The 16,575-nt window shown below is 39.8% G+C and overlaps 1 protein-coding gene across 7 annotated transcripts in view; it reads right to left on the bottom strand.

Moving 5' to 3' along the window:
- Window positions 1–16,575, bottom strand: part of TSPAN18 (tetraspanin 18) — a 174,391-nt gene that overhangs the window by 27,735 nt on the left and 130,081 nt on the right. For 4 of the 7 annotated variants that reach the window (XM_083602912.1, XM_083602915.1, XM_083602914.1 and 1 more), the window contains 2 exons: window positions 7,109–7,186; window positions 517–609 (listed from right to left, as the gene is read on the bottom strand). In XM_083602912.1, the coding sequence (XP_083459038.1) occupies window positions 517–579 (63 nt within the window). In that variant the 5' untranslated portion in view covers window positions 580–609; window positions 7,109–7,186. Of the gene's footprint in view, window positions 1–516; window positions 1,621–1,832; window positions 7,187–16,575 lie in introns of all 7 variants that reach the window. The other 3 variants (XM_083602917.1, XM_083602918.1, XM_083602916.1) reach the window with 2 other exon arrangements.

The raw sequence follows: 16,575 nt of genomic DNA, 5'->3' as shown, positions 1-16,575 counted from the left end.
AGCAATTTTCTTCATAGCATGAAACTCTTGACACCATATGACACTGGTTTATTGTTACTATTGCTACGTTGACCATTCTAATAGTGTTAGTTAGTTTGGCTTAGAAATGATCAACAAAAGGGTTAGCATGCTCTTTATGCAACTTTATGGTTGTTGGAAGAAGAAGTACTAAGACACAATGCAATTATATTCCATACTTTAATAAACTATACAGTGCCAATTTACCCAGTGATTGGATAAATGCTTGAAAATCTGGTCTAGAGATCTGTTCACAGGTCTTACTAATTGTTACAAAAACAGTATCCACTCCCCTTATCAGTGATACCAAGCCATGGGGGTGTTAAGTGTCCTGTCAGCTTATGATGAGAGGTGTTACGTATGTTTCAGATGCTGTTATATATGAAACTGAAGGGCAATTCTGTATTGAAGAAAGTCTATCACAGTATAGCCAGCCCTGACCTCGGAAGCAGAGATATGAAAGAGGTGGTATGTGACAGAAAATCCAAGGATACTTACAAAAATGAAGAAATTGAAGACAAACATCAAATACTTCATGCAGCTCAAACAATCTCCTTCCATGGTTGTACAGGCTACACAATCCAATTAATCCTGCAAAACACCAACAACCCTTTAACACTGCCTTCACTCGTCGATGTAGCCTTTCTGGTATCTTTCTTTCAGGCCCCTGTGGAATTCATTACACAGAAAGTACGAATTTCATATCTCAATGAGGTAGGATAACACAGGTTAATAGGCAGTAATGATCACCTCCAATTGCCATCCCATTTTCTCCCTCGTGCGTCAGGACTTGGAATGAAAGGTTAATGAGAAAAGGCTAAATGACTCACCATCTTGTTCCAAAGTTAAAAACCGAAGATTCATTATTTCATGAATTATAAAGCTCTCCAGCAATCTCTAAGCACTATGCAAAGCTGCATATGTGTAGTGAAACAAATCAGAATTGTACAGAAGAGTTAGGCTAACTTTGTCCTGACACATGGGACACTATTCCAGTATTCTCCTTAAGTTCTCTTTGCTGAAATGTTGCTGGTTCAGTTTTTGGTTCAGTCTTAGGCACAGAACAGCAAAGAAGGAGCAATGACTAAACTCAGTAAATGGCTTTCTGTCATGCTTCTATACCTGATTATCACCTTAAGTTTAGCATAATGTATACATGCTTTACACCCAAATACTGTGCAGGGAATGAAAACAGATTAGGATATATCTGAGGAACAACAGTAAAATTTGGAAGGTCTGGCAAGGAATAGTCAAGCATACAAGCTCACACAGATGCTACCCTGTGACCTGCAATCTAACCTCTCTCTCCTATTCTGATACAGTTAATTGGTTGAGGAGAAAGTTCAATCTTTAGTTAGTACTGGTAGCCTCATACTTGGCATTGTTCGGGAATTCTAAGAAACTTTTTTTTTCCTTTTTGCATTTGAAAGGTTCAGTTTGCCACCTTGATTCAAAATGGCATCCAATTTTATCCAAACACTTGCTCATTGATCTCAGGAACCATCATGCAAATGCATAGCCAATGGATAAATTTCCAAAATATGTAGCAGATCATAATAATGCAAGATTCTACGGTGTTATGAGAGAAGTGTGTAGATTCGTCTACAACAAATGCTGAGAAACTACCACATGTTCTTCCTCTGGCACTTAAAATCATTCTCTGCCAACTTACAAAACACCTAGGAAGGAATTGTTGCCCACCTAAAGAACTACAATCTAAAACCTGGTTTTAATAGAAAGCTTCCTGCTCACTCCAAACAAAAGGGCACGTTAGAGTGTAACTTCCCATTTACATTCCCTGGGATGACTGATACTGGGGGAATATTGATAACCTACCCTGGGGTAGGGGTGGAAATCCTTGCATATGTATTAGTTCAATGTACATGGAAACATTTAAAACAGCTACGGATGCAAGGAAATATTTGCCAGATTTATACCTAACAGCCATTTTCCAAAGTGTCAAAGAATGTAATAAATTCTAACTTACAACCATGTAATATAAACTAGTGCTGTATTCCCATATTACAGATGGCAGGGGAGATGGTAAGCTTGCCTAAGGCCAGCTAATGAACAGGCAATTGAATTGACATTTGAACAAAGGACTCCCAAGTTCTAACTAATAATTCTGATTCTTAACCACCACAGCACAGCAGCTTTCTGAGAGCAGCATGATAGCATCAGCAGATGATGTGGGGCTTTTTAAAACATTGTTTTATTTAAAAAGCAATTCTTTAAGACCTAAAGTGTTGTGAAATATTCCAAATGTGCAAGACCAGAAAAGTCTAGAAAGCCTGCAAATTGGAATGTAACACAATTTGATTCCATCATGCTGGTGCTATGTGATCTGCACTGGTTGCCAATTAGTTTCCTGGCTCAAGTCAAGGCGCTGGTGTTAACCTTTAAAACAACTTACTGGCTTGGCATCAGGGTACCCTAATGACTTTCTTTTTCTGTATGTTCCTCTCTGCATGCTCCATCCATTATCTGAGGCCCTGCTGGGACTAGGGTTTTTTCTGTTATGGTGCCCACCCTATCAAATACCTTGTTAAGTGAAGTGAGTCAGGTGGTTCATAAAGATGTGGCTCTTTAAAAGTGTCTTTGGATGACTATCATTTCTGCTAGCTTAGTTTTGCATTTATTTTTATTGCTGTTTGGTACTATTCTATGTTCTTAGTTCTATTTTGATTTTGTAAGTGGGCTTAATTTGGGGAGTGTTCTCCTGTATATTGTTTTGCTTCTGATATGTTAGCCATTCTTACTCTCTATGGAAAATTAGGTGGGATAGAACGGTACTCTAAAGCACACATTTGCAGCTAGGGAAACTCTTTTTCATGTGCTCATTCTCTGTGAAATGAGAACCTCTACAGCAAGAAGAGGGGTCTTTACTGCAATTACCCCAAGATAATTGATAAGACACCCAAATAAGGTTCAAATCTTTACAATTCTTGTTATTATTATTTTTTTAAAAAAACAAAGCTTGTCCCTTCCATGTGGTTTTGTAGTGTTCCTCATCTTCAGCATTATGTCTTTTTAGTTAGGAGGTTGTTATTTAAAGCTAGTTTTTGCTTTTATTTCGTTGGAAGATTTGGAAAGATGGGAGATCAATTTATAAACAAAACAAAAACAAGTGTCCATTGGGCTTGGTAAAGAATGCCCAAAGCTGGAAAAATGGCTCTCGGGCACTCCAGCTCTTTGTAACTCCCAAATTTTGCATGCTGTGATAGAAAAATACATCCGATGCTGCTAAAAGCAAATACACAAATTGTCTAAGGGGTTGCAGAGAATTTTTCACAGGCTGAGTGATAAATCCTTTCCTTTCACTCTCGTTATTTTTCCTAATCCAAAGAATTTGGAGCTGCTGTATATCAGCACCACAGCTCTTCCCAGTGTGACCATGGTAACTGATCTGCTTTAGTTATGCTTCTTGACGAAGCCTTTGGCAGGCAGTAGTGCTCACTGCATGGGAAGACGCACAGTGGTGGGGAGGTGGAGGAAGCCGCAGGTAAACAGTTACAGCTCCACAGAGTATTTTGTTTGATGCACAGCATCTAGCTAGATTGAAAATTAGACTTGACCTTTGTGTGTTTGTGTGCATGCATTGGGGGTTGGGGGGTAAGAAACAGAGCAGGGAGAGACCAGGGATTTTGGAAGCAGGCAGGTGAACACAGCACCACAGCTGCTCACAAACACAAACACCCTTTTCCCATTCCAGAAAGAATATGTCTTTGCTGGGAAGAAAGTGGCAGGGAGCCACGAATTGTGTTGGACTCTGCATGCTGTATGGAAAAGACAGTGATACTTCTTTGCTACACTAGAGAACTTTCTTACTGCACGCATTACTGCATTACGGAAATCCACCTCAGGTGCATGTGGAAAAACAACAAAGGGTTGTTTTTTATGGAAAGCAAACTATTCCAACAAGATTTCTCCTTGTGTGTGAAGGCTTCAGGGACAAGGAAGAGGAATGGAGACAGATGCTGCTGTATGTCTCCACTCTCACAAGCCTCAAAAGCATCCTTTGTGACTCCCAATAGAATGGGTCATCATTATAGACTTGGAGGAACAGAAGCTTTAATAAAGTGTTGAGAGAATGAAGCCGGAAGTATTTTCAAGAACCATGGGGAGAGGGGGAAAGTGAGAGAACGTTGACGTTTAGGAATGCACTGTTAAAGCCAACAGACTGAAGAGGCACCCACTATGACACTGTGAAGAGACATCCCTCCTTTCTAATGCACAGGATGGAGAGCCTCTTACAAGATCATGCATTCTGCAGCATGTTCTGATTCATCAAAAACAAAAAAACCCATTGTAGCTTTTTAATTAATATGTACATATGTTTGGATTTAATTAAACTAATAATTAATTAATTAATTGATTAATTCTTTAATAAGGCAGCTCTATCAAAATTCCTTTACCTCAGATGCTACTGGACTATAATTCCCATCATCCCCAACTATTGGCCATGCTGACTGGGGCTGATGGGAACTGTGGTTCAACAACATCTGGGGAACCAAGGTTGGGTAAAGGCTGTTTTGAATAATGTATACAGAAACTGCAGTGAATGTGGTTGTGCAAGCAATGGCTGTTAAGCAATTTTGCCACCTAGAATCCCACAAGCAGGACATGAAACCAATAGTCTTCTCCTGCTGTTGTTTCACAGCACAATCTAGTATTCAGAGGCATGCCAGTAGCCATTCATAACATCTTCCCTGAATTTGTTAAATCCTCTCTAAAGCCATCCAAGTTTGTGATTTGTGTTGATATTATTATTATTATTATTATTATTATTATTATTATTATTATTCTACTTTAACCTAAAGTCAATTTGAAATCAACCATAATCTTTATGGGACAACCTAATATGAAACGTTGGGGAGATGGAGAGCTTAGTTTGAAGCAGAACATTGTTACAGTAGGCATGAAGGAAAGCTGGTGGAAAGAAGAGAACCAAAGGGATATGGCTCTTTCTGCTGTGTAGAGTGCTATGCATGAATTATATCTGACTGTATCTGATAAAGCGGGTTTTAGACCAATGCTTATGCCACAATAAGTAGAATTTAAGTTGCCACAAAACTCTTTTGTTGTTTTTGCTGCAGCAGATTAAATATTTCCCAGAGGTGGAACTGTGTTACTCAGACTTGTGAGGACCACTGAGATTCACTAAACCAGAAAGTTGCCTAAGGCATCCAAACTGTTTGCTGACAGAGCTATGACAGGTGGATGTTTTCCAGTTTGCCTAAAGCATCAGGCCCCCAAGAGCTGGTGCTGCTTTTTGGCTCTCAATAAGCTGCCGCAGGAGGGTCTCAGATCCACCTGGCTTTACACATGGAACAGTTCTGCAAAGAAAGATTGCAGCCAAACCTTACACTGCTATGAAATAAAAGGTAAAAATGGTCTACTGTATTTCCCCCTCATTAAACAACGATGGTATTTTGAGAAGGTTCAGTAAGCAACAGCGATACAAAGGTCCTATAGATTTACTGAAGCAGACATAGGAAGTCTTTTCCATGACAAGATGCAAAAATAATGTATACATGTTTCAAGGGGTATTTGTGCAAACCGACAATGTGCAAGGGCTGTGTACTCCTTTCTCTCTCCTTTACCCACACCCAGGCCCCTCTTAACTTTTCAAATCAGTTATTAAATCTCTGAGTTAATTGCTATAAAGCTAAGTCATCAATATGCATTACATAGATTGATTCGAGCTAATTAGGGAGAACATAAATGGTAAAATTGGTATTCATAGTTCAGGTCCAGCTAGTCTAGTTGCTGGAACTGACCTATGGTAATGTTTCTCACCACATGACCAGGCTCATGTGATCTCTACACCACCACTCCTTTGCAAAGCAAAACAGCTCTTTCCTTTAGTCCCCCCCCCCCAAAAAAAAACCCCCTGAGGATCTATTATGTTTTCTGTACCTGTAGTTGCTGGACACTAATGAAAGTTGTGTTTTTCAGTAGAAATTAACTGAAGACTATGGCTTGATGTAACAATGGTCATTTGAATTAGACTGATTTTACACCAATTGAAGTGGGATCAAAGCATGCTTTCTTGTCCCTCCCAAAGCCAGGCAGTTAATTAGGTCTTCAGGGAGACAGATGGAGGCAATTCACACATATTTTATTTGCAGAAGCATCCTGCAAACATAATCCCCAAATGTAACCAATTTCAACCCCCTTGCACCCTACCCTATTCCCATGATTCTAACTAGGCCTCTGTGGTTGTGCTTATTACATGTCATGAATGCAATACTCCAAATATTTTCTCCACTGCAGTTTAAACTTTTTGGAGAAATTGGATATTGATGGGCCAGATACTGCCTTGAGCTCACACTGCACTAGGTGTAGGAGAAAGGGTCCCAGAAAGCAGTTTTGATCTCTGCGTCCACACTACCCAGAGCTGCTACTGAATATAAAGACCAATTTAGATATTGTTCACCCCAACTTCATACAAGAATGTTATGACTTCTATTCTGCAGAAATATACAGCAGGGGGAAAATGAAGAGGCTCCCTCTTTCAACACAGGAGCGTGACATTCCTATGAAGACTTTGCAAATGCAGCACAAGGTACGATGGAAAACATTTTCCTTCTTTATCATTATATCCGTTAGGTTAAAGTGGGCCATAGGAGACGTAACATGATAAAAAAAAAGTCTGATCATTTGATTCAGCAGGAAATTGTATTTCATCTACTTCACAGCAATGGTCTATGGTACAACATTAGGAAGGTATTGCTTCACGATTAAAGTCAAGTTTGTAAAAGCCAGATAGATGTGTGTTAGAATCATGAGACCTTCACCATTTCTCAGGCTGCTAATTCTGATGGCCCTTTGAGACTAGCATTCTTGTTTGAACCAAATTAACAAATTCCACATGGGGGATGGGGGACGGGACTTTCTAACCCACCACTGGATAACATGTTGATGACAGCAAAATGCTTGGAAAGCAACACATCTGTACACTGTTTTCCTCATAATGCTCCTGTAGGAATTATGGCTTTTGTGGGGATGCTTGCTTAACGGGAAACAGTTCACTTACTGTTAGGGGAGGAAATAAGAAAATACTCTTTGACAAATTCAAAACTCTCACCTATTCAGCTCTTGGAATGTTTCTTTTGACCTTTAATGTTTTATACGTCCCATGTATATTTTATTGGCCAAGCTTGTCCTATAAGAAAGAAATATTCAATTAATGCACAAGTCAATAAAACACAATCACATTAAATAAACCATTTATTAAAACACACCACCCTGATGAATACACTTAGTCTAATTGCATGCTTAATTTGGTGTACATTAGCACTAATGAAAAGCTTTTAGCACCCACTGAAGCATCCTATTCCTCATAACCCGGCTCATCAACCTTTGGGTTGGTTCACATTCCTTCTGACTTACATCCCAAGCCACATTTTGACATTTCACAAGAACCTACCCATTTACTCGGAAATTGAAAGAGACATAAATAGCTTTACAAATACAAGTTGTAGTCTACCAGGAATTTGTGTTATGCACACACTATTAAAATGCTCGAGAACTTCATGTATCTGAAATGGGCTGTGCCAATAAACTGTAAAACATGCTAAATATTAGAAACTCTACATAAGTAGCAAACACTATAAAACAAGCGCAATTCACCAGAAAGGAATGGAAGCTATACAAGAATAGAGAAGCATATAATCATGCATGTTTTATAATAATTACATTTTCACCTTCGTTTGTCTCATCTAACCGACTATACTTACTGTAGTTTTCAACTAAATTTGCAAAACGTAAATTACTTAGGCATTGCTTGGAGTGGTTCCATTAATGACATAATCATAAAACTAATCATATACCAATTATTATTAATTTACCTTTTTACTATGTGATTGTTCTAAATCTGCACTGCTTGACTGCAAACAATCTATTAAGACAATTTATGATCCTATCTCATTATATCTGAAAACATCCATGTTTTTCTGTCCTAGATGCTTTATAAGCTTAAAACTATCTGGAAACCATGATTGGGTCCTATATCAGCATCTGAAAGGTTGATCTGTGGGATGGGGTGCAGGGAGGGGTAACAGAGACTGAATATTTGATGTGTCCACACTCCCTCCTTTCAAGAACACTGGCTGTGTTGGCTTGTTTTAGGTTGAATTAATTTCTTAAAATGCATTTTTGATGCTTCGTGAATAACAATTGATGTCAAAAGTCACTTCTCTGCCCATTGTGTTCTTTTCTATAAAACCGCATACCTATCTATAGCACAAAAATGTCGCTTCCCTCAATCCAGAATTATTCATGCTCAATCCTCAACATGCTGCTTTCAATATAGACTGGTTTTAAATCCTGCTGCCCACAAAGGTGGGTGTAGTTCAGGGGTCGGCAACCGTCGCATGGGGGCGGTGCGTGCGTTAGTCACGCACCGTACCGACGTCACCTTCCCGCCCGCCCACTACATTGTAAGGGGCATGTACGCTGGTCACTGCATTGAAAGGGGGCATGTACGCTGGTCACTGTTTTGAAGGGGAGTGAAGAACACACACACACAAAAAAGGTAACTTGTTAATTTAACGTTTATTTCTATGAGGAGGAGTAATTCTGAGGGGTCAAACAAAGAAATAATTTTAAAAAGTGACAAAAAAGTTATTTTTATAATGATGAGTTTTGCGGCTCCCAGTTTTTTTTTCTTCGGAAACGGGTACAAGTGGCTCTTTTTGTCTTAAAGGTTGCAGACCCCTGGTGTAGTTAAACTATCCCCTTGATTTCAACACCTTTTCCTCCTTCCACATGCCCCCAGCAAATGAAGAAGTGTGATTGTGATCTCGGTATATGCCCACCAACATTATTTGTGTGGATACAACCCGGCCACCTTCCTCATTGCCAGAACCACCTACATCTGTTTTCCTCCAATTTCAAATGGACACAGTATGGTGTACAGTGGTACCTCTGGATGCAAACAGGATCTGTTCCAGAGCCCTGTTCGCATCCTGAGTGGAGTGTAACCCGCGACTGCGCGTCTGCGGGTTGCGATTCGCCACTACTGCGCATGCGCATGATGTCATTTTGAGCGTCTGCGCATGTGGCGAAACCCGGAAGTAACGCGCTCCGTTACTTCCAGGTCGCTGCGGAGCATAACCTGAAAACGCTCAACCTGAAGCACATTTATCCCGAGGTATGACTGTACTGTATTGCAGAATGAATCTTCAAAGAGCTTTCCTTTATGGAAGTTTCTCAAGAATCACTTTTCAGAGGCAAAAAAATACAACAGTTGTGGAAAAAGTAGTACTCAAGTCTCCATGTTTTCCAGAATAAAATATTCTGCATACACAGACCCAGCATTAAGAAAAGTGGCAACAAAACAGCCAACGTGAAGTATATTGTAAAATGCTTCTCTAAAAAGACACTAACTTTAACAACAACCCTAGAAGGAGAATATTTCCTATTCAAGGGGTAAATGCAGACTGCACAAGCTATTTATGATATAGCATTGAAGGAAGTCATGCAGATAAAATAGAAAAACAAACCTGTCCTGACTCTGGTCTTCTACAACTCCCATCAGTTGCAGTAGGGCTTGTTGAGGATTGCTAGGGCTTGTTAATGGCTTCAAGTTACAAGAAAGCAGATTCCAACTGAACAACAGGAAGAGCTTTCTGATGGTAAGAACTGTTCAACAGTGGAACACTCCCACAAGAGGCCGTCTGTCATGGATGCTTTAGTTGAGATTACTGCAGGGGGTTGGACTAGATGACCCTAGGGATCCCTTCCAATTCTATGATTCTAAGGAGATGTTCTCAGTAAAGGAGTGACGCACCTCACTAATCTCCTTTTGTTTACATACCAGTAACTCAAGACTTTAAGTTTCATTGTTTAATTGGCTGAATCAAGTTTCATTTACTGCAACATCACAGGCACAGAAAAAGGTGCTGTTTAAAAAATAGGTTAATTTTTTCCAACAGAGATGTAACTGCTTCACATAAACCTACTATTAGGGGTATAAAGAGACTGATAGGATTCTTGTTCCTGCTGTGTGTGAGAGAGAAAGTGCCTATAATTATATCGCTACCAGTTCTCAGAGGTGCATGTGGGAGTGAAAAAAATGTTTTCTCTTAGCTCACAATATTTTGAAGGATTTACCGCACTTCTGAGAGGAAGAAACTTCAGTGCTGCACCAAGCAGCAGGTGCTGTGTCAGCTGAGGAGATGACAGGAATCATCTGATGATGGTGCACAAGATCAATTACTCTCTCTCTGAGGATCAAGCTGAGGAGAAACTTTTGCCAAAAGGATTGGCTTCTTTTTAAATGAAGAACTATGATTTAGTCATTAAGGGGAACAAGAAAACGAACCAAACTACTTTTCCTAATTGTCAACTCTGTTGCTTTCCTTAATTACAATCTCAAGTGGAAACACAAGATGTTGCAGGAGATGCCAAGGTGATCAGGCCTCCCCCACAAGTATTAACCCCAGTGACATTCCCTCTCTTGGCTCTGAACCAGCATTTGACCTCCTCTTACTCATTCAGACTCTCTCTCAAGCCGTCTTTAAACCTAAATCCCCCAAACTACTTTTGTAATTACAGAAACAGCTATTTTGTAACAACAACAACAACAATAAATATTTGACCTGCAATCCAAACACCAGATGCTGACTGGTGAGGCTTTGTAGAGCAGCAAGGTCACCTCCCTATTCGCAGCCCTGGAGCTGGCAAAGCGACTCGGCCTGCTCTGTGCGTTATTCCATTGGCGGTGGTTGGCAGAAGGCTGACTTGGCCAATGGATACCTGCGCAATCCAACCTCACGCCTCCCAGCCTGGTGCAGGGGAGGGGTGTTGGTTTCCTGGGTTCACTGGGTTGCAAAACCTATTTATCATGAATGCCTTTGGAAGGGTCCAAAGACAATCTTCAGCCTCCCTTGTTCACTCTTTTAAAAATGTTGTCAGTATGTCTGACAATATAGCTACCTGCAATTTGGATCATAGCCAACTGATACCAACCAATTTAAATTGCATTTTTTAAAAAAGTGTGCATTTGAATTAACAAACACAAGTGCGAAGGAACTGAGGCTTTTGCCTGTTTCTGTGTGACGACTCTTTGGCTCTAGGTATTGGCCTTGTCTTTGAAAATGTGTCTTTCTGATGTAAAGTCTTATCAAAAGTCTTGTCCTTGCTAAGCAAGGACGTAGGCAAAGTTTCATTTAATCTCTCTTAGGGGTGAAGTTGCTAAACAGGGTGAATCAAAGATCAGGGTGATGGTTCTTTTTTACATTCCAAACAGCTGCCTCCTGTTCCCAGCTTGTTTCCAGTGCCTGCACTGATGGTTTCCTGCTCCAACACAAATTATCTTTTACAAATAATTTAAAATCTTAGCCTCTAGAGCAGTGGTGTGCATACAGCTCTCCACTTCCTTGCCATCAAGTAGGCCAGGTTGTGACTGTCTTTCAGAAAAAGAATCTCCCCACCCCAATGTAATTTAGAAGGCAGATTTGTTTTGGAGGAGGAGAGGAAGAGCTGGGGTGATTTGGGAAATTATACTTTGTGGGCAAGGACAGTTTCCCCTGAACCTGCAACGTACTATGTCCCTGAATGGTTCTAGGTGTTTTCAAAGGTTTTCCAATCCATCCGAAGCTTATTTCAGTGGAATGGATAGGGGAGTAATTTTTTGGCAATTCTCCCTACTCCAGGCATTGCTTCCTATGCTGTTCTGAAGGGTAAAATAAGAAGATTAGGCCAATGGTCTCTGTAGTCCACCATCCGATTCTCACAGTAGCCAAACATATGTCTGTGGGAAGCCTGCAAGGGGAGCATGAGCGCAACGGCCTTCTGCCCATGTGCAATTCCCAGCAACTGGTATTAAGAAGCGCACTGAGCCAATTGATACAACCCAGAGCTCTGAGAAGGTTGCCAGTTCTACACGTTATGTAGCTTTTTAATTGTAGTTTTTGTGAACCTATAAAGTAATTGAGCAGGACTTTTGTAGTGACTACACTACAAAATTGCTGTGACAAGACTATATTACTGTGTGTAAATTCAATTAGATTCCAAAGTGAACTGTGTAACTGCAGTTGGTCCCCAAAGAACACTGGAGAAGGGACTGCATAAGGTCAGGGATCTATATACTAAATTACAGTCAATCCAACTTCTCTTTAGTTGCATTAAAATGCTAATGCTCCTGCAACAGAGGGCCCATTTGCCAGGAACAACTTATTTGGCTTGTAATGTAGAAGCCAAGGGAACTTATTGCATTGCTTGATTGCGTTTAACTGCTCAGCATAGCTTTCTTTGCAAGGTCCCTAGGAGCACATTGAAACCTTAAAATACTAACCCCACCAGCTCCTTGTTAATATTAAACAACCCACCAGCTTTGCACATGGTTCTAAGCAAAATTAGCTCTCTCCAGTTCTTCCCTCCTGGATCTGCCCAGCATATTTTAACTTCAGAAGGTTCTTGTTTTGCTTCTTTCATTAGAAAAGGCAGAGTCCCAAAGGGAAGATTGCAGCAGTCGAGGGCTTTTTGGTGGCTTTTTACACCCCTCCCCCAGCCCTCACACTGCCTTCCCAACGCTGGGTAAGTAAGGCAGTGGGCTTTGAGAAGGAGGCGTGAGGGCTCTGACAAGGTCCTAGAGTCCTCTCACCTCTTTCCCAAAGCCTAGTTAGCGGGTTTCATGTCAAAGTACTCTTGCGGTACACTTGGTATGAAAAGTCCAACTAAGTCCTACTCAGACACATTGAAACTATGTTGGGCATGTTAATTGATTTCAACGGGTCACCTCTGAGTAGGACTAATGTTGGATGCAACTTATGGTGTCTGTTCAAAGCAGGCAACAGTCTTCCCCAACTTTCAACTGGTCAGTTACTGCAGTAACCTTGCATTCCACAAAAAACTTGTTTCAATATTTTAATGAGCTATCTGATATGTTACAGAACATACGGACTCTGAAGGAGAGAAGAAATTGTTTTAAAGTGAAAAAACAAGCTACAGAGCCACAAATTTATCTGCCTGAAATGCCCATTATTTATTTGTTTGTTTGTTTGTTTAATTTATGAATCACTTCTTATGAAACCTCTCAAAGTGATTTCACTAGACAATAACAAACCATATACAAAAGAGTTTCATATATAAAAAGGTTACATATGAAAACAATTGCATCTATGCAAACAATTCCGATTAAATTATAATGGGTTACCCATTACAATGCACCCTTAAAAAACACCCAAGTCTTCCATTTAGCTTTCATGCTCTTATTCAGAACATTACAATCACGTTATCGCTTATAAAACATGGAACACAAAAAGGCATTAGCTGTTCCTCATAAGGTTTATGAGATGGAATACCAGAGTCTGGAGACAAACATTGGGACAGCAATGGCCTTCATGTCCCAGTCCCACTTCTAGACTTCCCAGAACATCTAGAGGCCCACTACTGGAAACAAGTCATTGGGCTTGGAACGCTGGACTGATGTGGCAGGGTCTTCTTATGTTTATATAAACTGATATAGCATTAGAGTCCAACATCTTTGTCATTTTATTAAAAAAAACCCAAAAACCTCTGGGGAAACGGGGACACTATTATCCTCCCCACAACCAGAAAAAATACAAGGCATCACTGTGTCTCTACAGTTAGCATGAGACTATTAGCGTTTATACAACTAGAACAAATCAATACAAAGTTATCCTCATATGTTTAGCTGCCTTGGCAACAACATCAGCACTCCACAGGGAAATTTTGTACGCTAACTAGTAACTGATGAGTTCTGCTCTTAATATGCTGAACATTCCTTGGAGTCATTTGTGAGGCTGTGAGTTGGAATTGCAAAAAGCAGTTTTTGCAACCCAGAAGAATTGCCAAACAAAATGTGGGAAAGCCAAAGACTCTCAAAAGTTTTTTCCCCCCTTCCGTCTTTGGAATGTGCTCCGAGTGTCCCTCTCCAATAGGAAGATGTTAATTTCTTTATGTATAGAATTATTATTAATAGCAGCTCAGTTTTCCAAACTCAAATTAATTCCAAAGATGAAAAGTGATACTCTTGCCAAGCTAACCAAACATTCTTGGCTTTGATTTTGTTGTCACTCAGAGGCCAGGGATCTGTTATGTATCTATATGGAAGACACTTTATGCTGACTAGAAATATCACATTACCATACAACTTCAAACAGTTCCTAATGTATTCCTGGAAATGCCAGAATGCTATTTCATTAATGAGAATCAGGGCCTGAATCTTAATTCTAAATTTTTGGAGGCCTGAAGTCAAAACTGATAATTAAAGATTACTCTAAAAACCCATGTATTGCTTATTGGAAAGTACTTCATAACAGCATTCCCCGGTTCATTTTCTGATGTCAGGATTTTTTAAAGTTACCCTTTCCAACGAAGTTTTTCCATTAACATCAACATAGCTGCAGAAGACTGGGGTGGGGGTGGGGGGATCGGGGTTTCTTGGACCCAGCCAATTCTTATGACTATAATAATAATAAATATAATGAAAGAGGAAATGCAAGATTCTAACTGCACAAAGACTTTTTGGACTGGAGTAGGACACAACCTGGGCCACCAACAAAAGCACTGAATGCATTTCATATAAAAATCAATAAATGTTTTCTGAAATTGGCATCACTATGGTGGATGCCAAGTAAATTAGTAATGATGGGACACTTAAAAATTAAGCGGATTTATATGCATTTGCAATTATTATCCAAAAAGCAGTAGAGATTGCCAAGAAAGATGGAGACAGTACTTTAGTATTGGGTTTGTTAATGGGTGAGCTAATACACTTTTAAGTCTTTAAAACAAAACAAAAATAATATTCTCCGTGCATCAAGTATTTATAAAAGGATTCTCTGTCTTTTCATTCTAGGCAGCTAATGAAGAAGGGGACTAGAATGGCCAGGACTGTGTGTTAAGGCCTGGAGCTTATCCCAAATAATTTCAATAGCTATAACTCGTCATCTTAACATAATAATTTTCTATTATTTATTGAATTTATATACTACCCTTCATTCAAAGATCATATGGCAGTTTACAACATAAAAATACAAAATGCGTAACATAACAACAAGAAAACAGTAACACCCCCCAACACATTTGAAAGGCCATGGATCGTTTAACAGCCAATGACCTAGGCTGAAGATTTTATTGATAGTTCCAAGCATTGCTGTTTCTTTTGTCCCTTTCCTAATAAACTCCCTTTTCTTGGTTAAGACCTGAAGTTTTTCCTCTGCCTTTCCTTCCTTCAAAAGTTATTGTGGCACTCAAATACCGAGACCATGGATGAGGAACCTGTGACTCTCCAGATGTTGTTAGACTCCAATTCCCATCAACCCCAGCCAGCATGGAAAATGGTTAGGGATTATAGGCGCTGTAGTGCAGCAGCAACTGGAGGACCGCAGCTTCTGCTGATCTAGACCACTGGTTCTAAGTGATACACACTAGCTCCTGTTAATTTGGCTGAGGTACTAGTTTTCTAAACCAGCTCTTCTGGACTGATAGTAGTCCATCCTCCAGTGAGAATAGAGCTGGGGACAGCAGAGGGAAGTGGCTCCCATAATACCAAAATAATTTCTCAAACATCAGTTGTTCCTAAAGGAGCAGCAATTGGGATGTGGAATCGGGTTCGGACACAAATGTACCTGAGTAGGCATGTTAACACCCTCTCAGAGGCAAGGTTAACTGAAATGCAACACAGCAACTAGGAGGAGGATAACAAGACTGGCACATACAGAATTTCAGTTGTAATAAATATTATTAGCTGTAATATTGCAAATTTACAGTGTTACTGCAAAGGGTTATTTAGAAACAGTCCCACCACTAACTGCACAGTATAGCAACTATGTATTTATTTTAGCATCTAATGGATGCTAAAATCAGCGTCCAGCATGCATACATATTGCAGCTTACAGACAGAAGGTAAGAAAGTTATCATCAAAGGAATAAAACGGGGTGGCTCATTAAGCTGATTTTGCAACTGCCTTGACTGCATTTATGAAGTGGAGTGTGCAATCTAAAATTAGATGAGAGAGTATATAGCACTGGGGAAAGAAGGAATAGATACAGTTTGTGCTTCAAGGCTGATATCCTGCACTTAATTACACAGACATAAGTCCCAAGGAACTGAAGAGAACTTAATGCATACATGTCTACGGAGCTTACGTTTGGAAATGATTCAAAGCACACACTCAAATAAATTACTCATTGCCAAATGCTTGAGAAAGGATTCATAACAAGATGATTTTTTATTTTTACTATGAATATAAAAAGGGTGATAGATTTACAAATAACCCTTTGAATCATGAGGGACTGGTCACAAACAATACAGAAAGTGATCAATAGTATCTGAACAAAATGGGAGACACAATTATGGTTGTTTACATCCAAGCATGGAAGAATCAATGTCAATGCAAACAGGCCTCTTAACCTTCTCCACAATGAAAAGGAGGTGACTGAGGTCTTAAAAAGTCAACTGAAATTGATTCTAGTCAGCTGGTATGAATTAGAAGGGTATAACTTCCAGCAGCAGCAGCAGCAGGATTTACTGCAGATATTCCCAGCTCTAGCCAAGGTGGGAAATACCCTGATAACCAT

The sequence above is a fragment of the Podarcis filfolensis genome, assembly GCF_964270895.1.
Source record: "Podarcis filfolensis genome assembly, chromosome: 1".
Taxonomy (NCBI): Eukaryota; Metazoa; Chordata; class Lepidosauria; order Squamata; family Lacertidae; genus Podarcis; species Podarcis filfolensis.
Note: the sequence above shows the minus strand (reverse complement) of the source record. Positions and strands in the feature narration are given on the sequence as shown.